The 22,969-nt window shown below is 50.5% G+C and overlaps 1 protein-coding gene across 1 annotated transcript in view; it reads right to left on the reverse strand.

Annotated features, from left to right (window-relative positions):
• Positions 1-14,470: 14,470 nt before the first annotated feature.
• The window catches only part of VSTM2L (V-set and transmembrane domain containing 2 like), a 32,992-nt gene continuing 24,493 nt past the window's right edge, over positions 14,471-22,969 (reverse strand). The window contains exon 4 of the mRNA XM_081148680.1: positions 14,471-15,827. Within this exon, the coding sequence (XP_081004806.1) occupies positions 15,555-15,827 (273 nt within the window). The 3' untranslated portion in view covers positions 14,471-15,554. The remainder of the gene's footprint in view (positions 15,828-22,969) is intronic.

Genomic DNA, 22,969 nt, shown 5'->3' on the forward strand with positions numbered 1-22,969 from the left:
TTGCTGTCGTCCATGTGTCCCCCCATGCGTTGCTCCTCATGTATAGATGCCCCCTCCCTCTCTTTGCCCTGTAAGTTTTACGTTGAGGAAACACGGCCCTCTGCCCCAGCGTGCCCCACAGCCTGGATTTACCCATTACATCCCTGCCAGGGTCAGGGCACAGGCTCCTCCTACCACCTGTATTTCCTGTCGGTGGGGAGGCAGAACAGGGGCCTTGATCAGGTTTGCTTGGTTTTGCTTTTTGGCACCACTCCTGCCTAGGTGGTGGTGCTCACTTCCATCAGGTGGCGTATAATGTCATCTCCTGTGGCACTAGCAGTCCCCGGCGATCCTCGGGGTGGCCCCGTGGAGCTGCGCTAGGCCCACCATGCCCGCTTGCTTTTAGCTGGAGTATTGTGTAAGGGCACCCTCCCTTCACCCACCATGCCGTAGCCTTGAGGGAGTTTGTGTGGAAAAGGCAGGATGAGTACTTGGTTTTTCTAGCTGGGTGATTGAAAACACGTAGATTATGTAAATTCAGGTGCACACGCGCACACATGCCGAGGGGTCCGGGAATGGTGGATGCTTCCTCAGCTGTGTGGTGAGGCACCGTCTAGCTAACTTCTCCAGTAACTTAGGTGATCCCCAAGCTCTAAAAGCCCCAGAAGGTGGTTGGCATGCGGACATATTGGAGCAAGGGTCCCCAGCCAATTCCAGGGAGGGCCCCCATTTCCTCATGGGGTTTCCCTGCAAGGGCAGTGGGATATCCAGCTTGGGTCTAGGTGGCAGCAGCCTGCCTCTGGTCTGGGGAACCCTCCCTCTCTTTGGACCTCACTTCTCCCGCCCATAAAGAGGAATTGAGCCAGAGAGAGAGACTTGGGACTCTGGGCCCCTCCAGGAATCTGACGAAATCTGAGGGCCCACTCCCCGGAAACATTCCTCCTCATTCCTGGTCCCTCCCAGGGGGGCACCGCATCCCCCAAGACTGCAGTCACACGCCGTCTCCTCGGCTGGGCCTGCTCAGCCTGCTTCACATTCTATGCACACTTCCAGAGACCTCACGTATGACTCCCAGGGACCCCAAGTTAAGAACCCCTGAAAGAGAGAGAACCATTCTTCCAGTTTTAAAGCCCTGGGATGATGTTCCTTTGGGAGAGGGGGGACATACCCTCTAATTGAGGAGATTGTAAAAGGATTCACAGCATTGTTCCTAGTTCCACCAGGGACGCTCTGATCGGCTAATTCAATCTCCAGATCCTGGCAGACGGGTCAGAGGTGGGCGGTTTATGGAGCATTCCCAGCTCCCAATGAGACTAAGGCAGCCGCTTTCCCAGGGCCCGGGGTGCACGGAGAGGCAGGGAGCAGGCACATGCATCCTGAGCCTGGGAAGCACCTGGGGTCAGGCTGGGCTCCGGCTGGGCTCGGGCTGCTCTCCAGGAGATGGTCTGCAGGGGAGGGTTTGCGCGGCACTCCAGGAACCCATCTCTTCCTCTGAGTTAAGACATCCTGAGTTGCGTTTGAATTCCCGAAGGCAGATTGTTGCACTTGATTAAAAAAAAAAAAGACAAAACTAATTAGGGTGCCTCTCCACTGATTAGATTCAGGCAACTTTGATTTTGAACCTGTCCAGCTGATTCAGTGCGTCCTTGTTAGCGGAGGCGTCACCAAGTGATCGTATCCCCACTAAAACCCACTGGGCGACGAGGGGCTCTCCTTTCACTCCAGATTTTCCAGTCTTGGCTTGGCTGGAGGTACGGACGGGTGACTAGGTGAGGGTTAGTAGATACTGAAGGCCCTTGGATTTGGGGTGGAGATATTTGAGCTCTGATCTGCAGGCAGTGGAGGGCTCCTGGAGGATTCAGGAGAGTGGAGAGCGGGATACAGGTGTCCTGTGAAGAGTCGTCTGTGGTCCTCAGGAGGCACCATATGGTGGAAAGAACATGGATGCTCTGGAGTTCAGCAGGCCTGGGGTTGACTCTGACTCGAGTGACTTGGGCGACTCACTTTACTTCATTTTCCCACCTCTGCCTCTGGGGGGCTGCCTGGGGAGGAACAATGAGTGGTGTTTACAGTGTCTAGCAGATGCCTGGGGCTCCGGCAATGCGTGTTTCTTCCTCCAGGGCACACTCCTCCAGGCAGTCGTAGCTGAGGAAGTGAATGGGTAAATCTCAAAACTACCCAGGAACTAGAGGGGGGGCCACTGCAGTGGCCGAGGCAAGATCGTGGCAGGACAGGCAGACTTTGGCAGGCAGAAAAGATACAGGCCATTCCAGATAACATGCCCAGAGGCTCCCGGGCATACCTGCCAATATCCGTGCTCATCAGAACTGCTTCAGCTGCAACTGACAAGAGACCCAACTCACACTGGCTTGAGCAAAAAGAAATGTCTTGGCCTCATAACCAAAAGGTCCAGATGGCTCCAGATCCCACAGCTGCCTCCCTCTTCTGATTCCGATTTCCCTGAGCTGCCTGTCTTCAGCCATCTCTCTGTGAAGTGTCAGAGATGGCCACCGTAGCTCCAAGGCTCTGTTCTTTCAGTTAACAGACCTAGGAGAGCCTACACATCCGTGGGACAGCGCCAGCTCAGATCCTGGGACTTGCTCGGGGGTTCTCTGCCCCACACTGAACCAGGCATTGTGCAGGCGTTAGCAAATTTTCTCTGGGAATAGCCAGCTGGTAAATATTTTAGGCTTTGCAGGCCATAGAGTCTGTCTGGCATGGTCTTTGATTTTTTTTTTTTTTTTTTACAACCTTTTAAAAAAGAAAAGATTATTCTTAGCCCATGTTCCTTCAAAATAGGGGGGGCATTTTTTTTTGCCTTAATTTTGGGGAACCCGTGATCTAGAGCATTCTCATAGGCAGGCCTGGAGGCTGGCGGGCAGGGCAGGTCACCCAAACCTTACGGAGAGAGAGCTGGGGTGGAGTGAGTGGTTTTCCCCAAAATGTAGTGCTGCATGGTCATCAGGAATGGAGATGTGGGGTGGGGAGGGGCAGAATTGACAGGCATCCATCCACCACCCCAAATCTGTGGGGCGAGGCAGGTGTGGGGGCCAGGAAGTCTGGGAGGGGGGGTATGAGAGGTTAGAGGCCACACTGACCGAGGGCCTCAGCTGCCAATCTGGGGATCCGGCCTTAAGAGATCAAGGAGTGGCCTTGGAAGGTTCTTGGACAGACGAGTAATGTATTGAAAGCAGCGTTTCAGGAATACTCATCTCGCGGTGGCATACAGGAGAAATTGGAAGGGAGAGACCGGTGATGAAAACCTGTTTCTGAAAGTCCCAGGACGAGAAAATGCACCTCTTCCATCAACCCCAAACTGTTTGACACGCCGCGGTTCATGGGCAACTTGAGGCACATAAATATGTTCTTTAAAGTTTAAAAGTAAGAAGTGAGATGGATGGGACCTCTGATGAGGCTTCCTCCGGCTCGGCTCGCTGCGGGGAGTCGAGGAGCCCTGGAAATAATTTCCCGCAGCCCCAGCTGAGATGAGCGGGGTGGGGGCGGGGGGCTCTCCCTTTGTGCGACTCACCCCAGCCTGTGTCGGGCTTGATTGGAAGCAAAGTGCCGGTGCTGCCGTTCCTCCCGAGTGAGGAGTTGAGGCCAAATCTCAGGAAATAATTCTGAGTGATGGCTGCCTCTGCCTCGGCGTTGATTGCTTTATAAATGGCATTCTTCTCTGCACCCCCGCTCGCGCCACCACGGAAGTTTGGAGGCAGCAGCTTTTCAAATTACGCTTGAAAAGCAGCCTGATTTCCCACAGGAATCATCTCCTAGATTAGGAGCTGTTCTACCTTTTCCGACAGTTTTACCCAGAGTACAAAGCCGTCCTCCCTTCAAGGCCTTCAGCACAAACCAGTTATGAAGATGTCTCTCCCCGCAGCCGTTCCCCCAGCATCTGGGCTGCCTGCCTCTGCAGCCAGAAAGGGTTAAAGAGCAGTGACGACCGGCTGCCTCCACCCCACGCCCCTGTCCTTCCTTACATGACGCACGTTCTTCTTGCACAACAGCTCCGGGTCCCCACCTGCTCTCTCAGTCAGTACCCTCAGGTCCTCAGCTCCCTCCCACACAGGCGGGCTCAGAAGTGAGGCGGCCCCGTGCAGGATCTCCGAGGCCGTTTCCAAGGGAAAGGATGTTGGGGGGGCCTGGGGAGACGGGGGAGGCGGGGGGAGTAGTGGAGAAGAGGCAGAAGTTTTTCTTCTTGAAACGAAACATGTTGCATCCCCCAAGGCAGAGGTGCGGAGTAGTCAGGCCTCAGTGCACCCACCTCCCCTTCACCCATCCTCACATCTTTTCTCACGGCATGGTCCCCACCCGGTGCTCACACATTTCACTCAGGACACTGCTCGGACATGGGAATGGAACTGTACCACGGCTCACAGATGACCTTGGCCACCTCCTCCCCCTCCTTGGGCCTCAGTTTCCCTGTCTGCTAGGGAAAGGGTTTGGACAAATAGTCTCCCAGCATGTTCCGCCCCCTTAAACATCTGTGATTGGATAGTAAAGTTGGCAAGTATGTGGGGAAATGGGTGTGTAAATTGGTACAAGCTCTTCAGAGGTCAGTTGGCAAAATCTGTGAAATTTAAACGCATGCCTTTGGACCAGCAATTCTACCCCTAAGAATTTCATACTCACACTCACACAAAGACGTGCATGCGTAGGCAATTCACTGCAGTGTTGTCTTTTTACAGAAACTCACAAATATTGAATGCCCAGTATGTGCCAGGCATTATGCCCAATGCTCTACATTAATATCTCAAGAGATTGAAAGCAAAAGATAGGAAATAACTTCATCACAAGACTTAGACGTGCATCCAGACGAGACTGAATGCCCCCCCCCCACACACACACAGAAATTCTATACTGAAGAATGGACATCAAGAGTCACCAACACTGCTGTTCACTATTTCCTAAAAGTAAAGACGTGGTTAAAAAGAAAGCTGGAGAGGGTGTTGGGGAGGGAGGAGGAACCGGCTGGTTAAATGAACCACAGAGTTGGGCAAAAGTGGATTTACAGTTGTTCTTATGGAAAATAAGACAGTAATTAATAAATAATAATTCAAGAATAAACTCTGTGTCATGTACTCAGGACTGAAAGCTCACTTTTGCCCCGCCCTGCTTGTTACATCCGTGTGACAAAATGAACTAAACGGCAGTAACTATCAGAACTTACACGGCTCATACCCTTCGGCTCAGCACTCCTGCTTTTAGGGATTTGCTTATCCACAGGCAAAGACCATAAATAAAATGTTCGTTGGAGCATTGTTTGCATTAATAAAAGATTGAAAACAATGAAAGGTTCACCCAGACAGGCCTGGCTAATTAAATGCCTTACGAACGTGTAGTGTGCCATGTAGCCTTTAAAAAGAAAGAGCTAGTTCTCTGCATATATATATATATATATATATATATATATACACACTCATATATATATATTATTATTAAAGCAAAAGGCAAGCAGAACAATGCTACTATGTATGGGGCACGGGGGTACAGTATGTGTGGAATTTCTCTCAAAACAACCAAGTGGCAGCCTCTAGAAAGGGTGACGGGACCAGTGATGAGAAATCTTTTTACATTATACCTTTAATACATATTTTTAGCCACATACGTGTGTAACTTACTTACTCACAAAACTGTTTATTATTAAATATAAGGCATTTGTGAGTCTAAAATTCTATGGTAAACACATTTTGATGTTAGGAGCCTAACATCATCTGGGCCCCTTACCTGTGCTTTGCATTTCTCAGAGAGAACCAGGGCTGGGGGGAGGGGAGCTTTACTTAATCTAAATAAGCAGAGAGGATACCCTTCAGGGGCTGGGCTGTGTGCTGTGCAGGTGGCCCCCCAAGAGCCCCCATGTGCATTCTGGGAGATGATCTCCCATTCATGCCCTAGATCATCTGAGCTCCTTAGCACCCTAAGAGAAGCAGGCTGAGCCTCAGAGCCTTTGTTGGCTGCCCAGGAAGAATTCAGGGATCCCAGCCCATGCCACAGCTGTCTGCAGCTTAGAGCTTTTCCCCCATGGAGGGGTTGCCATCATACCTGCATCTTCAGCACCTTGGACAGGGCCGTGGCTTGCGCCTTCCTCTCATTAGGATGACTGAGCTATCCATTGATGGGCCCAAAGGCATCAGGTAAAGGGGCAAAGGTAGGATTCGAACCTGAGGCCGCTAACATCACATGACGAGTCATATGACCAGTGACACCAGGGCTTGGGCAAAAGGATCCAAAATAAGCAGGTTGGAAACTTCAGTTCAACCAACATTTTCCCAGGCTTCCTAGGAACTCGGCTCAGAGTAGAGCTAAACAAGACGAGTCATCACGAGAAGGCCGCAATAAAGCCTGTATTGGGAGGAGGTCGGGAGCAGCAGTTGAGAGCACAGCCTCTGGAGACGATAGCCTGGGTTTGAATCCGGCCCCTGCTGCTGTGGGCAATTCTCTTCATCGATCTGAGACCTGGTGAAGTGGGAATAGAAATAATTTCTCCCTGAGAGCATGGTGAGAATTAGACTAATAAAGTGCCAGATTCTGGGCCTGGCCCCTGGGCAGTGCTCTGCAGGAGCTGGTCATCACGACAAAGACAATGAAGTTGAACTGAAAGGAAACTAAGAGGCTTCATGGAGGAGAAGCCATCCAAGCCAGCTTTGCGGTATTTTCTCATTGCACACCCAGGGAAGGGTCCCTCGGGGCCGAGGGAGCAGCGCATACAGAGGCTCACATAACACGTTTGGGGTGTTGCTCACACTAGTGGGAGGTGGGAACAGTCGGTGAGGAGACTGAAGAAAAGGCCGAGGCTTCTGTTCAATGTCCCAAAGGTGGGCTGGCGCTCTACTTCCAGTGGGCACTCGATAGGGGCCTGAGGAATGGGTTGGTGGCACTGCCCTGGGGGAGTTGCTCTGCAGGGCTTTTCTGCAGGGCTCTGGTTGGATGGAGGGCGGAGCTCACCCTTACCAGGCCACTGCCAAGGCCTCTCCTCCACCTTCCGTGAGGCCTATGGCAAGGACGGAACAGTCCTCCCAGAGGCGAAGTGCATGGGCTCTGAAGGCAGGCTGCCTCTGTCTTTTACCACGCTTACCAGTCGCGTGACCCTGACGAGTCAGTTTCCCCATCCATAAAATGGGGATAATAGTAGTAGCTCACCCCCCTAGAATTTTGGGGAAAACTCATGATTTAATGAGTTTTTTTCATGATTTAATGCATGAAAAGTAAGCACTGAGCATGGAGGCTCGTATGTAGCTAGCGCTCCGGCAAAGGTGACTGCAGAGCACCAGGTGCCTGGGTACATGGGGATGAGTAAGACTCACCTGATGGAGCACAGACGGGAGAGCAACCAGTTCTGTCTCGAGGGTCAGGGACAGCTCCCCAGAGGAGGCTGCTCAGCATGGGGAGGAGAAAAGCCTTGGGCAAGCGCCTCTTCCCCCTCAGCCCGTTTCCACATTGCAAATGCAGATCATAAACGCTACCTGGTTGGTCTTGCTGTTTGGATTCAATGAGCTAATGCAAGGCCAGGGTGAGCACACCAAGGCCTGCAAGCATGCTCTAAACATGGGCTGCTTATAAGGAGAGCGGAATCTGTTGGTTAACTGAACCAATAGAGTTCGACAGTGGTCAGATTACTGGTGGGGCTGCTGGGTAACGTTCTCGAGTTAGACCTGCGATGGGCTATTGGAAAGGTAATACCCAGGTGTGAGCTGACATTCCTGGCATGCAGCTTCGTCTAATCCTCACAATGAGCCATGACACTGAATATTGTGCCCATTTCACAGGGACAGAAACTGAGCTCAGAGAGCGCAAGGGGCAGGTTCCTCGGGTCTTGCTTTGAGGGAGGGGACTGGGGTCCTAGCCCAGGCTATTTTCAGCTTGTGAGCATGGGCTTTGCTGACTTCTGGCAAGTCTATACAAAAGAGGGGGTGAAGCCCTTGCATTTATACTCCAGTGTGGGAGGCCAGACTTCCCTGAGAAACATTTTCATTTATTCTACTAATGGATTTAATGAGTGCAGAACTTCCTGTTTTAAACAAACAAGTGATTAGCATTGACTACAGACGTGAAAATGGATCCTAATGAATTGCTAATTAGCCCCCTCCTCCTGGGGTCTTTAGCTAGTAGATTCTTTCTCTGGCTACTGGGAGTCTTAGTCAATCTGACTGGAATTCATTCATTCACTTATTCATTCATTCACCTAAACATGCATTTCTTGAAGACCTACTATGTGTCACCATAAATAAGAGAAGCAAGATCCCTTCCTTAGTCTCGTGGGGAAGACAGTGTTAATTAACTATCCTCACAAACATATAATGACACACTTGTAGGACAGAGAGCTGGGACCTCACGCAATAGGACTTGATCTTGTCCTTGGGTGGGGCCGTGGGGTCCCTCAGAGAAGGGGACCTAGAGGAAGGGATGTTTGAGCCAAGATCTGAAGAATAAGTAGGACTTAACTAGATAAAAAGGGATGGGAAAGACTAGAAGAGTGTTTCAGACACACAGAACAGTGTATGCAAAGGTCCTGTGGTGGGAGGGAGCAGGGCGAGTCTGAGGAAAAAGAAGAAGCCAGTGTCAGAGGTATGTAATCAGAAAGCGCGCGTGTGTGTGTGTGTGTGTGTGTGTGTGTGTGTGATGAGGCTGGGGGTTAAAGATGTTGGGTTTACTCTTTTGTAGCAGACAGCACTGAGTGCCCAGCCATATCCCTCAGGTCTTACCACCTCACCACCTCAGTGTGCTCCAGCCAACTTCCAGCTGCCTCATGTTTGCATCTCTGCTTGAGGACTTTCTACAAGTACAGAAGGCCTTCTGCCTTCCTACTTGGTAGACCAGAAGTCCTGGCAAAATTAACACCCTGGGAGCAGGCCTCAGCTAATGACAGGTGAATGTTGGTATATATAAACCCCAGCTCCCCCACCCTCGGGCAGGATGACTGAGCTGCTGCTCTGCACTGGCTCCCAGATCCATGGCAAGCTGGAGCCCACTGTTCACAGTCTCACTTGCCTGGCCATGAACACTCCCTGGCTCACTTCCCCACTTCCCTGCAGGTCCTTCCTGGTTCACCTCCCAAGTAAACTGCTTGCTCTTGAGTCTTTGTCCCAGCATCTGCTTCTGAGGAACCCATGCTCACTCATCCTTTAAACAAGACACAGATATGTTTCCAGCCCCCTCTGCACCCCAGTTACCCTTGCCTGAACCCCTTCCCCTCTCTCATTTGTTTCCCCTGCAGAGCATGGAACCCATGGACCATGGTGATCCCACTGGGCTCTGCCTGGCACAGTGTAAACCAGGCCCCTCACCTGCCTCTTTCTCAGTACTCTACCTCTGTCAGTACTACCTGAGGTGTCTGTCTTCTGGGCAGTACTGTCCAATGCAGCTTTCTTCTGTGATGGAAATGTTCTGTATCTACACCATCCAGTTTGGTAGCCACCAGCCACAGGTGTCTACTGTGCATTGAAATGTGGCTAGTGTAAATGGGGAAGTGAATATGGTATTTTATTAACTTCGACTACCTTATTGGACACACAGGTCTGGGACATGCCTGTCCCCTGTAGTCTGCTGAGTTTCCTGGAGCCCAAGCCTGATAGACAGTGGGAAGGGCAGCTGAGTGGACCCAGCTTCCTCAGGTAGAGCACCCAAAAAGGCAGCCACTCAGTCCCAGGGAGGTCAGCAGTGTGGGCTGGGCTACAGAGCCCATCATTAACTCCCCCTTCTGTGAATGCATCATCCTTCAGCTGCTCCTCACCCCTGTAACTGGAGCAGGGAGGGCCTGGGTGGGGTGACTGATCTGGGTTGTGCTGAGGAAGATGATGGCCTAGAAAATGGCCTTTATTAAAATGTGCCCACAGTTAACACTACCTACCAACCTACCTTAATACATAGCTAGACAAACAGTGAAAAAGGAAAACAAATTACAGACATTTTCAGACTTTCATAGATTAAGAGAGTTTACCACCCTTGTCTTCACTGAAAGGATTACTAAAGCATGTACTTCAGCAAAAGGGAAACTGAAAGAAGGAAAACATTACATACAGAAACTGGCCAAATATATTGGTAAATCTAATTAATTTTTGACTATATAAATACCTTTTTGTGATAAATAGTGGAACTAAAATTCTCAACAATAACAAGGAAGATGGGATGGGGCAGTTCAGTTGGTACACTGTATTAAAGAGGTTGTCTTACAGAGAGGAAAACAGAGATAGTGAATAACTTTATATTATTAGGAAACTATATAGTTAAGTACTCTGTTAAAAAATTAAAATGAAATCATTGAAAGAAATGTGGTTTACAGCCTTCAAATCAGTGGGGAGGAAAAGGGATGGGTGCTAAAGAATATTATTCATTAAAAGTCAATAAAGAAAAAAAGATAACCACATGTGCTTCCCTTACCCCAAAAAGAAATCTCATGGTAATATAAAACACAATACACACACACGCACACAAAGATTGTAGAAAATAAGTCCAAATAAATCAGTAATCACAACAAATATAAATGGATTAAACTTACCTATTAAAGACAGAGACTATCAGGTGAAATCTTTTTTAAAATCAAAATTCAGCTATAAACCATGTAAAGAGATATACCTAAGACAATGACACAGAAATGTTGCACATAGACAGAAAAAGATATCCCAGCTGAATATTAACCAAGAAAATTGGTCTAACAATGTTAATATAAGGTAAAATAGAACATAATGTGAAAAGCACTGCTAGGGATAAAGTAAGTCAATATATTTCATTATGTTGAAACCAAGAATCTCACCAACAAGGTGAAAACTCATGAACTTAAAGCCTTTCCTAGCATTTGGATGGAGTCCTTTTGCAGCTACACTTACTCAAGGATTGATCGTTAATCAAACTGAATGTTCTTGTAGGCCTAAGTCCCTTAATGTGGGAAAGGATGAGGCATGAGGACAAAGGAAGATTAAAAAATAAGGTTGCTTACTAAATTATTAACCACAATGCTACAGGCTAAATCAAAATAACTGCAACTAGAACAATAAAGGCCCAGCACACCCTAAATCACTTGGGGTACATTTGCATATTAAATTGGAACATTTATTAGCAGTAGCCTAGAAAATGGCCTTTATTAAAATGTGCCCACAGTTAACACTTTCAGATACCAAACCCATGTGGGTGCAAATGCAACTCAGCAATCCTGACCTCCTTTGGGTGGGGGGGAGAGTCAGAGCAGTGAAAGGGCTGAATTTCAGATGGAAGAGAGATTGGAGGCTCAAGAAACCTGGGACATTTGACAAAAATCACATTTGATGACCTTGTAGACAAAAAAGAGAAATGAGCTGGATGAGGTGCAATTAGGTAAATTTGTCTTGGGTCCCAAAGGGCAGCTGATTAATAGATGCTGTTAAGCAGGAGGAGAGTTCTTAATTACAGAGTTCTATAACCCAGGCTCAAATCCTGGGTCCCTCATTTGTTTACCAGCTGGGTGACCTTGGGAAGTTTTGTTCTTTATTTCTCTGGGCATCGGCCTCCCCAGAAACAGATAACTACCCATTTCAAGCGTTCTTATGAGAATTAAATGAGATAACTCATTAAAGTTCTTGGCACATAGCTCTGGCCAGTGTGGCTGAGTTGGTTGGGTGTCATCCCATGCACCGAGAGACTGCCGATTCGATTCCTGGTCAGGGCACATGCCTGGGTTGCAGGCTTGATCCCCCGTAGGGGGCCTGCAGGAAGCAGCTAATCGATGTTCCTCATATCGATGTTTCTCTCTCTCTCTCCCTTCCCTTGTTTTCTCTCTAGAAATCGATAGAATAAATCTTTTTTAAAAAAAATAATAGCCCCTGCCTGGCCAGCATGGCTCAGTGGTTGAGCATTGACCTATGATCCAGGAGATCGAGGTTTGATTCCAGTCAGGGTACATGCCCAGGTTGTGGGCTCGATCCCCAATAGGGGGCATGCAGGAGGCATCCGACTAATAACTCTCATCATTGATGTTTCTCTCTCTCTCTCTTCCTCTCTCTTCTCTCTGAAATCAATAAAGACATATTTTTTTAAAAAGCCCTTGGCACATATCAAGCACTCATCCAGTGATGCTTCCCAGTCTATAGAGTACAGAGAGAGTTTAGGAGCCTTGTGTACATACAGGTTTTCAGAGTTTTGGCAACAGAGTTCAACAGTATGACAAAGCACTTTGTAATTTAGACTGAAATAATAGGAGCATACTGTTGACATTGAGGGAGATGATACTTCCACTCTACTTAGCACTAATTAAACCCTATCTCGAGTAGTGGTCTCATTTTGGGGAACCATGTTTTCATAGCGACCTAGACCAGTGGTTCTCAAACTGTGGTCCCCAAGACCAGCAGCATCAGCATCCTATAGGAATTTGTTACAAATGCAAATTATTGGGACCCACTCCAGCCCTGCTGAATCTAAAGCTGTGGAGGTGAGACCTAGAAATGTACTTTGACAAGTTAATGTTAACAAACATTAGCATAATTCTGATGCATGCCGAAGTTTGAGAACCACTGACCTAGACAGACAGACATGTTAGGGGGAGATAAAGGTCTCAAAACCATGCCTTTTGAGTCCAGTTGAAGGACCTGAAGATGTTCAGCCTCAAGGAAAGAGGATTTGACCAATCCAAATAAGGGTCCAGATGGAAGAAGGAGCTGGCTTGTTTCTCCAGGTCACCCCGATGACAGGACAAAGCGTGGAAAACATCAGAGAACAAAACTAGCATAGTGGGGGTGGAGGGGATCAAAGCGGGGGGAAAGGGGGACATCTGTAATACTTTCAGCAATAAAGATAAATTTTAAAAAAAACTAGCATAGTGGACTAGAGAAGGTGCTCTTGGCTGCAAGTAGATGACAACTGATCCAACTGGCCTAAATCATAAGGGGTCTATTGATAACAGGATGTAGAGAGGTTCCATATCTGGCTAATTCACCAGGTCAACCGTGTCCTCAAGGACCCAGGCTTTTCCCTTGGGCTGTTGCTGCATCTCAGTGGGATCAGCTTCTCTCCTATGGTTACCCAGTGGTGGAAGAAATTCCAGGGCTTGTGCTCATACAGTCAGAAGCAGAGGAAGAAAGTATGTCTTCCTCGACTTCCCTTTCAAGGATCCTTTCCCAGGAGGACTCCCCTCTCCTTCCAGCAGATGTCCCCTGGCATCTCATTATGAATTTGGTGTTTTTTTGGTTTTTTGGGGTCTTTTTTTTAATTCTCACCCGAGGATATTTTTTCCATTGCCTTTGGGGGAGAGATAGAGAAAGAGAGAAAAACATCGATGTGAAAGAGACACATCAATTGGTTGCCTCCCACACGCACCCCAATCAGGGCAGAGACTGAGCCTGCAACCTCTGTACGTGCCCTTGGCCGGGATTGAACCTGAGACCCTTCAGTCCAAGGGCCGACCTTCTAAGCACTGAGCCAGACCAGCTAGGTCTCATTATAAATTTGACACCCCAGGTCACATGACACTTCCTAAACTAGTCCCAGGCTGGGATAATGGAATTACTGGCATTGGCTTAGAACAATGTTCACCCACCATTTCTGGGCCACGGGCCCCTTTTACAGTCCGGCTAAGCCCATGGACCCTTCTTATCATAGTGTTTTTAACTGCATAACACATTTAGCTGCATAAAATAAAATGATAGGATTACAAAGCAAACCGATTATATTGAAATATGGTTTTCAAAATATATTTTTTGAAGTGTGATATAGGAATAAACTCTCTTCTTTATTAGCACATTAAATAACAAAATCCAGTGGCAGAGCTAATAACAACCATAAATTTGGAGTAGTGATGAGTGTAAACAACGTTCTGAGATACCTGCAATAACTGTTTTGTGATGTGATGATATCTGTGCTTTCTATCGGTGACAAATCACAAGTTACTGCTAATGCTGCTGTGGTTTGTTGCTTACATTCGTAATAGAAGGGAATGCTGAATTGCCATGCCATTGGAGGTTAGTGAAAACCAAGGGGCCATCCCCCATGCAGGTGTGCAAATCCCATACACTTCATCCTCGACTCTTGGTTGGGGTTTTCTGTATTGCTTAAGTTAGCATACATATAGGCAGTAAAACTGTAAAAACAATGATTAATGTTATGATGACCTGAAAGTCAGGGCTGGTTACCTCTGAGAGGGAGGAGAGGGGCTATGGATCTGAAAGACTCGTGGGCTGGACTTGGGGGCTCTGTTCTGGGGTACTGTTTGGCTCACCCTTACTTGCTTTATAATTTATTCACAAAACAGTGTAAACATGTTTTATGCACTCTTCTGTATATGTGATTACCTCAAAATCTAAGCAAATTTCAAGCGCCTGGTGCTGGACAAAGGCTGGTTTTCCTTCGCCCTCTCCCTGTGTCCCTACCAGCTCCTGGTCTGTGCTTGGGCGCAGAAAGCAGAAGTGAGAAAATGCTGAGTGAGGCGTGGGTGTGGGCTGGCCAAGCCCTCCCCCTTGTCCCCACCCCTCCTCCGCTGCACTGCTTCCAGACACAAATGCCCCAAAAAGACACTGCCCAGGGGTTTTTTAAACCACTTTATTCAGGTTGGCTGGTAGTCACGGATTGAATCATGTATATAGGGTTACCCACACCCCCCCGGGGCAAAGCCCTCAGCCTCTCCCACGTCCCCCATGCCATTGCTGAGGGGTGGCCAGAGGTTTGAGCCAGTTCTGAGGGGGTGTTGAGCCCAATAAAATATTTACACATCACCAGGGGCAGGTGTCCCCCTGATCATGAATTGTGAGGGGATTGCTACTGGGGTCCCTTGGCTCCCAACAGCCCCAGGCCCTTGGGCTTGGCATGGACCCCCAGAGAGGGCTGAGACATTGGGAGCTGGCAGAGGGGGCTCCTGGGAGAGCCTCAAAGACCCTCAAAGGGGTCCTGCTGGTGCAAAACTCTGCATGGGGCCATGGGGTCAGAAGAGTAAGGCCCTCTGCGTGAAGGGGCAGAGATGCCTGGGCCCCCCACCTTCCCGGAGGGTGGGACAGGGAGGCTGAACATGAATGACCCGCCAGGAGGCAGTGGGGCCTCTCCATGTCCTCCCAGGGCCCCTGTGAGTGACCCTGCCAATGGGCCACAGCCCCAGAGCAAGGCTCTCCAGGGGGCTCTTGCTCCATCTCTTCGCCAGGGGAGAGGTCCTAGCTCTGCTCAGAGATTCAAGTCCAAATTCGGGGAGGGGTCGCTGTCCATATCCCCAGGTCCAAGCAGGGGATGGTGGGGAGGAGGGAGAGTAAGGCTGGGAGGCCCAGGCTAGGGACAGGATTCAGGGACAAGCAAGCAAAGCGAAACACTGGACTCCACTGAAGCTGGTGACCAAAGAGGGCAGCCTGGCCCCAGCGTGGTGTCCCGCCCCAGTGTCCGGGGTGGTTGTCCCCATGGTGCCCAGGGCCACCTCCTCCGAGCCAGGTCACCACAGGGATCCGAAAAGGAAGGGCTGAGTGGGGCTTACATGCTGAGCAAAGGGGTGGTGGTCAGAGGGCCTAAGTGGTGGCCACAGGCGGTCTGGGGGATGGGGAGGCGGCTGGACCCAGGCAGTCCCGTCCCCAGCGTCCAGCAGCTCCTCATGCACTCTGTACAGCCTTAGGGGCGTGGGGGCAGGGGCTGGCATCAGTCTAGAGGCTGCAGGCCTCGTCGTCCACGGATCGCTTCCGCAGCTCCTTGCCAGGCTTGGGGGGCGGCGGGGCGGGCGCGGCGGGCGGGGCTTCGGGCAGGTGCAAGACCGAGTTCTCCCCGGGCTGCACCCGCAGGTAGGCCTTGACCTTGTGGTGCCGGGCCTTGCCGTCGCTGAAGTCGATGACTCGGCACTCGTAGGTGCCTTCGTCCGTGGGCTTCACCCTGGACAGGCGCAGCTTGTGGGAGATGTTACTGCCCACCACTTTGACCACCTGGGGGCGACAGAGAGACCATGACCTGGCCATGGGGCGGCAGGAGGGCAGGAGGGCGTTCAGGGAGCCCACTTCCAGGGCGGGGCCCCAGAGGCACTCCCACAAGGGCACACGGAGTGCAACGGAAAAGAGCAGAAGCAACGTCCATGTCCATCAACAGGGCAGATACGTAAGTGGAAGTCAGTTCATTCAATGGAAAAGGGCACAGCAGTTAAAAGGGAAAACCTAGCGCCAGGCACGGCTAGCCCAGTGACTCGCAGGAAGGGAGATCTCGTTGCAAAATTCCTACGGTGTGATGCTATTTCTGTAAATAAACACATAAAAGTACTCTAGACTGGTTTTGGAGACTTGGGTGTGTACAATAGACAGGAGGGAACACTGGCCTCATGTGAGAGGCTGCCTTTAGGGATGCAGGCCAGGGGAGGGCTGTGGACCCGGGATGGGCTGCAAAGTGAGTTTGAGCTTAGTCCGAAATGTTTTATTTCTTTAAAAAAAGTAAAGGCGGATCACAAATATACCAGGATTTTAATAACTGTTCACCCCCGTTGGGGGAACAAAATAAGGGTCTGTGATATTTGTCTTTATACTCTGGCTTTTTGTTTATTTCTTTGATTGGGTTCTTAAATATTTATTTTTAAATTTAAATTTAACTTATATGCAGTAAAGTACACACTTGATAAAATTTTACTCAAGTGTTTCCCTGTGCAACCACCAACCAGAGCAAGGCAGGGCCGTTTATAACCCTCTGGAGCGCACCCTTGTGGCCCTTCCTCATCAGTGTTCCCTACCATGGGGTTAACTACCCTGACTTCTATCATAGATTAGTTCTGCCTGTTCTTGAACTCTTTCCTGCGCAGCTTCTCTCACACAACATGATATCAGCGAGATTCTCCATGTTGCATGTCCCAGTCTGTCCTTTTTCATTGCTGTGTAGTATCCCATCGCGTGAATATATCACAAAGTGTTTATGCAGCCACCTGTTGATGGACATTGGGGTAAGTCTGCTATGAACATAAAGCTACTGTGAGTTTTCTTCAACTAAGTGAGAAAAGACAGCTGGACCGTTATTTAAAATATATCACTGAGAAAGCTAGGCAGAGGATACAGAGGACTCTATTTTTGCAACTTTCTGTAAGTCTACAATTCAAATTTTTAAAAGTTAGAAAAAGGAAGGGGGCAGTTGGGCCTGTGGAGAGGAGGGAGTGGTGAGAAGGGGCTTCCATCCTTCCCTGGCCCCTTATTAGTTAGGCCCTTCTTACTTCCCTGCCCCACCTCCTGCAGCCCCTGCCCCCATCTAGACAGAACATCGGAGATAAGTTCCCAACTGCCAGCTGGTGACCCCCTTATCTTCCCAGTAATCTTACTACCTCTCACATACAGGCTCACCAGGCCCAGGGGAGAGCTGACTGGGCTCCAGACCTGGGGCCATGGCACTGAGCCCATGGAGGGTGGGAGAAGACAATCAGCTGCTCTGTTCTCACCAGGCCCCAACTCCTGGAGGGGGAAGCCCCTGCTAATGACCTGTACGGTGAGGAAGCCAGATTGAGGAGCATGGTTTCCAAAGGGGTGTGTTCACTCTGCAGACTTGTTTCAGAGACTGCTGGGCACTCACACATGTGACTTCCAATCATTTCACTCGTCTGCTCTGGCCTCCCTGGTCCCAAATGTCCTTCTCATCTCCTCCCAAATGCCGAGCTCTTTCTGACCTCAGGACCTTTGCACATGCTGGTTTCTGTACCTGAAGGCTCTGCCCCATCTCTCTTCACCTACTTGCCTCCCATTCATCCTCAAACATCACCTTCTCCAAGAAACCTTCCATCACAACCCTCTGTTTCCTTCATAGCAGTCATCACAGTTTGAGAACCACTTAATGGATTTGTCTGTTGACTTGATTTTTGTTCCTCTCTCTGGCTAAATTATAAATTCCATGAGGGAAGGAATATCTATTTTGTTTTGCCAGCAGCAGGAGCTGGCAGGGCCATGAGGGGGGTGGGACTCCAGAAGGGAAGAGGGCAGGTGGGCAGCAGCAGGGAGCCTGGCCCATCCTCCCTCATTCCGAGGTCATTATCCCCAAGGAAGGAGGAAAACACAGGCTTGTGGTTCAGCATGAGGCATGACGTGGGCCGCAGGCAGAACTTCCCAATAGCGAGCAGTGGGAGGCCCCTGCAGCAGCCCTCGGTGGGGGCCAGGCGCCCCTTCGCCGTGGTGGCTGGGGCTGGGCCCAGCTGGAGGCTGCCAGCCCTGCCCATTCCATGGCCTCTGACCAAGGGCAGGGAGAGGTCCTGCGGCCCTGCCAGGCTCTGGGGGATGAGGGGTTGCTGTTGCAAATGCACAGCGGGAACGAATTACCTCAACATCTGTTTCCCTCACGGATATTAATTATCCTTCATTTGTCAGCCCTACAAGGCGCTAATGGTGTAATAATGTGAGGCGCTGGGAGCAGCCGCTCCTAGGGAGGGAGCATGGAGCAGGCCCACCCCTCTGCCCACCCTGGCTCGCCCCGGGGCGCTAGGGCCTGGCCAGGCTCCCTCCTTCCATGGCTCCCTCCCTCCCTGTCACCCTCTGCCAGCAAACACATGTGGCTTTCAGAAGCTCTTCCTCGCCAGAGAGGAGGAGGGGGACTGGGGACCAGGAACACTGCAGGGGTACTGGAGGCTGGGTCTGACCCTGACAGTCACAGCTCCCCGGCCTTGGGTTTCTTGGGCTATAACATCCATTCATTTGACACACATTTATCAAGCACCCCCTCTGAGCTAGGCGCTGGTGACAGAGCAATGCCCGCATGGGCTCACAGTCACATGCAGAGTGCAGACCTCACGGGGCGAAGGGGAAGGACACATACACATTGCTCCCTCCCACCCCAGTGATCTGTGCTTTTAAGCAGTGTCTGGAGAAGGCAATAATAAAACAATAACAGTAATAGTGGTGCTGGTAGCTCGTGTTTATGGAGTGCTTGGCCACTGTGAGATCACGTGCTAAAGCTCCACACATCTTATTTAAACCTCACAATAACACCCCATGATGCAGGCACTTCTAAGATACCCATTGTATGGGTCAGGAAACTGAGGCTCAGGAAGGTGAAGTGATTTCCCCAAGGCTCCCAGCTGGTGAGAGAAACCAGACTTAAACACATCTCTGGGGAGCCTCCCATGACCAGGAAACCTCAGGTCTGTCTTTCCACCCCCTCCCACCTCATTCCCCAGGCCCCCAACCCTCCATGCTTTAGGGGAGCCTAGCTCTTCTCAGGGACAGTCTGTGGGAGGGGCCCCATCATCCTGCTTCAGCTTCCTGGGGGTGGCAGAAGCATCCTGTTGGATCTCATCATTCACAAATTGGGCAGAAAATCCTGCAGCCCAGACGTCTAATGTGACTGAAGAGGCCAGAAGAAGAGACCCCCACGCGGCAGCCTGGCTGTAAATCATAATCACGGCGACACAAGCATCGACAGGCCCTAGTGGTGCAATTAAGCACCTAATTATGCTGAAAGAAGCAAGGCAAGTCCACACCATGGCCAAGAGCAGTCTCCTCCCTGCTTGCCTGTGGCCCAGGCCTTTCCAGGCAAGGCCAGGCCCCTGGCCATCCAGCAGATAGGCTGGTATTTTTCTCTCTAGCACCGCCAATGCGTATCCCTGGTGCCAGACCTTTCCTACATGTGGCCTCAAGGCTGAGGCCTAAGAGTGATGTGGTGGCCCCGGGGAGGGGCTGGGCTGGGGAACAAGGGTCAGATGGTCCCTGCCCCAGGCCAGGTCCTGCTCTGAGCTCTGCCACTCCCGTGCCTCCATCAGCAACACCCAACCACTCCACCGGCCTGTCGGCATGTTCAGAACCCAACTCAGGGTCTCCCCAAATCTGGGCCCCAGAAAGCCTCCCTACTGTAGCCTGACCCTCCCAAGTCATCATTCCCATTGAGCTTCCACACTCAGGCACAATCCATGTCCGAATCTCCATCTTTCCTCTAAACATCACTGGGCCCCTCCCCTCCCCTCCAGGATCCAGATCCTCGCGCACTGGCCAGAGCCCGGCCCTAGCTTCTCTCATCTGGGTCATTACCCCAGCCTCCTCCTGGGTCTCCCCGAAGCCACTTGGGCCCCCTCCAACCTGTTCTCCCATGACAGCCAGATAGATCTTTTCAAAATGCCCCCAGCTTAGAACCCTTCCTACTACTGATCCCTGAAGTGGTTGTCAGGAGGGGGAGCACTTTGGGGTCTCACCCCTGCCTCCCCTTGGCCACACCAGCCTCCAATATTTCCTCCAACACACACTCCCAGAGAAGTTCCCCTTACTGTTAGTCAACTCCTCTATACTTCAGTGCTCACCTCAAATAACACCTCCTCCAGGAAGCCCTCCAGACCCCCCCACCAGGGCAAGGTCAGGTCCTGTTACTGGCTCAGACTCCCAGGCAGTTCTCTTCATTTTGATGATCGCAATTGTCATTTGACTTTTCATCGTGTGATTATCGGGTTAACATCCATCTCCCACGTTGACTGGGAGCACCCTGAGGGCATGGGTGTGTGTGACCATGGCCTAAGAAGAGGCCTCTTCCCGGCCCTCAACTGCAGGCTGGCTGCTCTATGGATTCCCAGGATGGATGTGATACTGTTGTAATTAACCTAATTATTAATAACAGGAAAGGCACAAAGGGAAGGCCATATATCATAGGCATGTCATTTGGGCAGCTTCTCCAGGAAGCTACAACTCTACACTTCCAGGGGTCTGGGCAAAGGGAAGATAGGTACCCAGTGCCCAGTAAAGATGGGGGTGACATTGGGAAGGTACTTGCCTGTCAGTCACACCTGGGAACAGGTCATTGGCCAGAATGGAAGTGGCCACTGCAAGGGCGTGAAATTTGGGATATTTAATTCCCTGAACAAAGGAGTTCGCTCTCTTGGTTGACTCCTGGTTTGCGGGGCTCTCACTCCTGCTTCCTGGCATTCTCTGGTGTGGCCCATGCCATGTGGACCCCACTCACAGTGGACTGATGGGCTGTATGAACTAGCCTGATGCTGAACCGGACCCGGCTGCAACATGAAACGGAAACTCTGGACACCGACTCTGATTTTAGCTCTACTGAAGCCCCCACTACACTCTTCTACAACTGGACTAGAGGAAATGGGACTTTGGAAACCCGAGATGTAATTCCACGTAAATAAAAATCATTCATAATCCCGTGTGAGCCTCAGAAAATTATTTTTCTCGCAATATGGTTAAGGACCCCACCTGTAGCACCCAGTGGGGAAAGGGTTACCTCAACTTCCCCAATAACAGATGGAGTGATTTTTGCATCCACATGCGTCTCGCCTTCCTCGCAGACTGCAGGACCTAATGCCCTGTGTGTGCTGTGAGTTACTGCAGGAATTTCAAGAAAAGACAGAAATGTCTATAGAAGAAAATGACATCACAGGAAACCCTGATCTGCCACTCGGGCTGATAATACTTTGGGAAGGATGCAGGCTGCGTGGACTGCTCCAGGGGTCCTGGCCCCCACCCCGGCGGCACCCACATGTGCACCACAGGTGGGGGCAGCCAGGCAGGGCAGGAGGGGCCTGACCTGAAGGGCCACTTGGTTGATCTGACAAACGCAGATGCCTTTTAACTAACCATATATGGAGATACATGATGGGGCTGCAGTGTGCTTCCTGAGACCTCTTGGGCTGTTCTGGCTTTTGGGGTTTGGCTGGCAGGGAGGGAGGGTTAGGATGAGTGGACCAGAGCACTGAGCCACATGTACATGGGGACCCAGGCTTCCCATGGCTCATCAAGTCCGAAGCGGGTTACGTGAACTGAATCTATAGCACAAATGACTTCAGTTAGACTGAAGGAGGAACTACCTGTATGAAGGCAGCTGGGCCCCCTGGGAGCAAAGGTGTGTGTGGAGAATTTCACCTCATCTTAAAATTAGAAAGTTGGGAGCCATCTCTACTTGCAAAACTGGTTAAGGGGAAACTAACCTAAATTGTAAAACAAAGAACTTCAATTAGATCAAAAGAAAAACTTCCAGAACTTGAAAGTTGCTGATAGGCAGGAGAATCTGCCTGAGCCACAGGCAGGAGGCCCTGATGGCGGAATCCCCGGCAAATACACACTACCTGGAGAGATGTTTTTAAGGTGAGGGGTCCTCCCCCAGGCCCCCAGCTAAATGAGATAATTCATGTAAAGTGCTCAGCATGGTTCCTGGCATATGGCAAGCATTCAATAAATGTTATCCGCATTACTATTATTATTATTGTCCTCCCACCCACACAGCAGATCCTTTGGTTCCTGTCCGGTTCCCTGCAGAGAAGCTGGGCCTCTTTCACAGCTCCAACCCCGGTGTGTGCTGGGAACAGGAGTCTGTGATTTACAAACTCATGTTAAGTTTCCACTCCAGTAACCACTATCATTCACATGGCCAAATCCATAGGACTTTACAGTTTCCATAAAAGTGTTAGCAGTGAGTGGGGAAAGGGAGGCGTGGGGAGGGGGCAGAGCTGGAGCCAAGACTCGGCTCCCAGGACCTCAGTGCTGGCCCCACTGTGTCCTCACAGTCCCAACCCCACACTCAGCACAGCCTCTCTGAACCCTCTCAGGGTAACCACGGTGCCCCAACAGGTCACCGAGCCTCCCCAGAACCCCAAAGCTGCCCAGCTGGTCAACTGCACTGTTTGCCTCCCATGGTGTTTTCCAAAAATCAAATTGGTTCCAACAGTTAAAAATCAGGAGATACTCTACTGAAATTGGGATTTTTAGAAGACACGGGACTACTGGGCTGGAATTCCTACTTGGTTCAGCTGGCTCCTGCAGAATAGGGCCTGGGTTCTGCAGGATGGGAAGGAGTGAAGTCCCACACGAGTCCTTCACTCCTCTACGTCACCTGCACACATACAAGTCCAGGCATGGGCTGCATGCCATGTTACCATGTCCGTGTATCGAAATCTGTCCAGGTTTACGCACCCATTGGCCTGGGTGTGTGTATGTATGCGTGACAGTCATTTGGTAACTTCTCATTGGGCACCTATTATGTGCCAGGCACCATGCTGGGCTCTGGAAATGTAACAGTGAAGCAGGCAGGCACAGTTCAGCCCTACTGTCTCCAGGGGGAGTCACAGGAACGGATAACTACAGACGAAAACGCAGCCAGCAGGGGAAAGTCAGGGTTCTGGCTG

This window comes from Miniopterus schreibersii (assembly GCF_964146895.1).
Source record: "Miniopterus schreibersii genome assembly, chromosome: 10".
Lineage (NCBI taxonomy): Eukaryota > Metazoa > Chordata > Mammalia > Chiroptera > Miniopteridae > Miniopterus > Miniopterus schreibersii.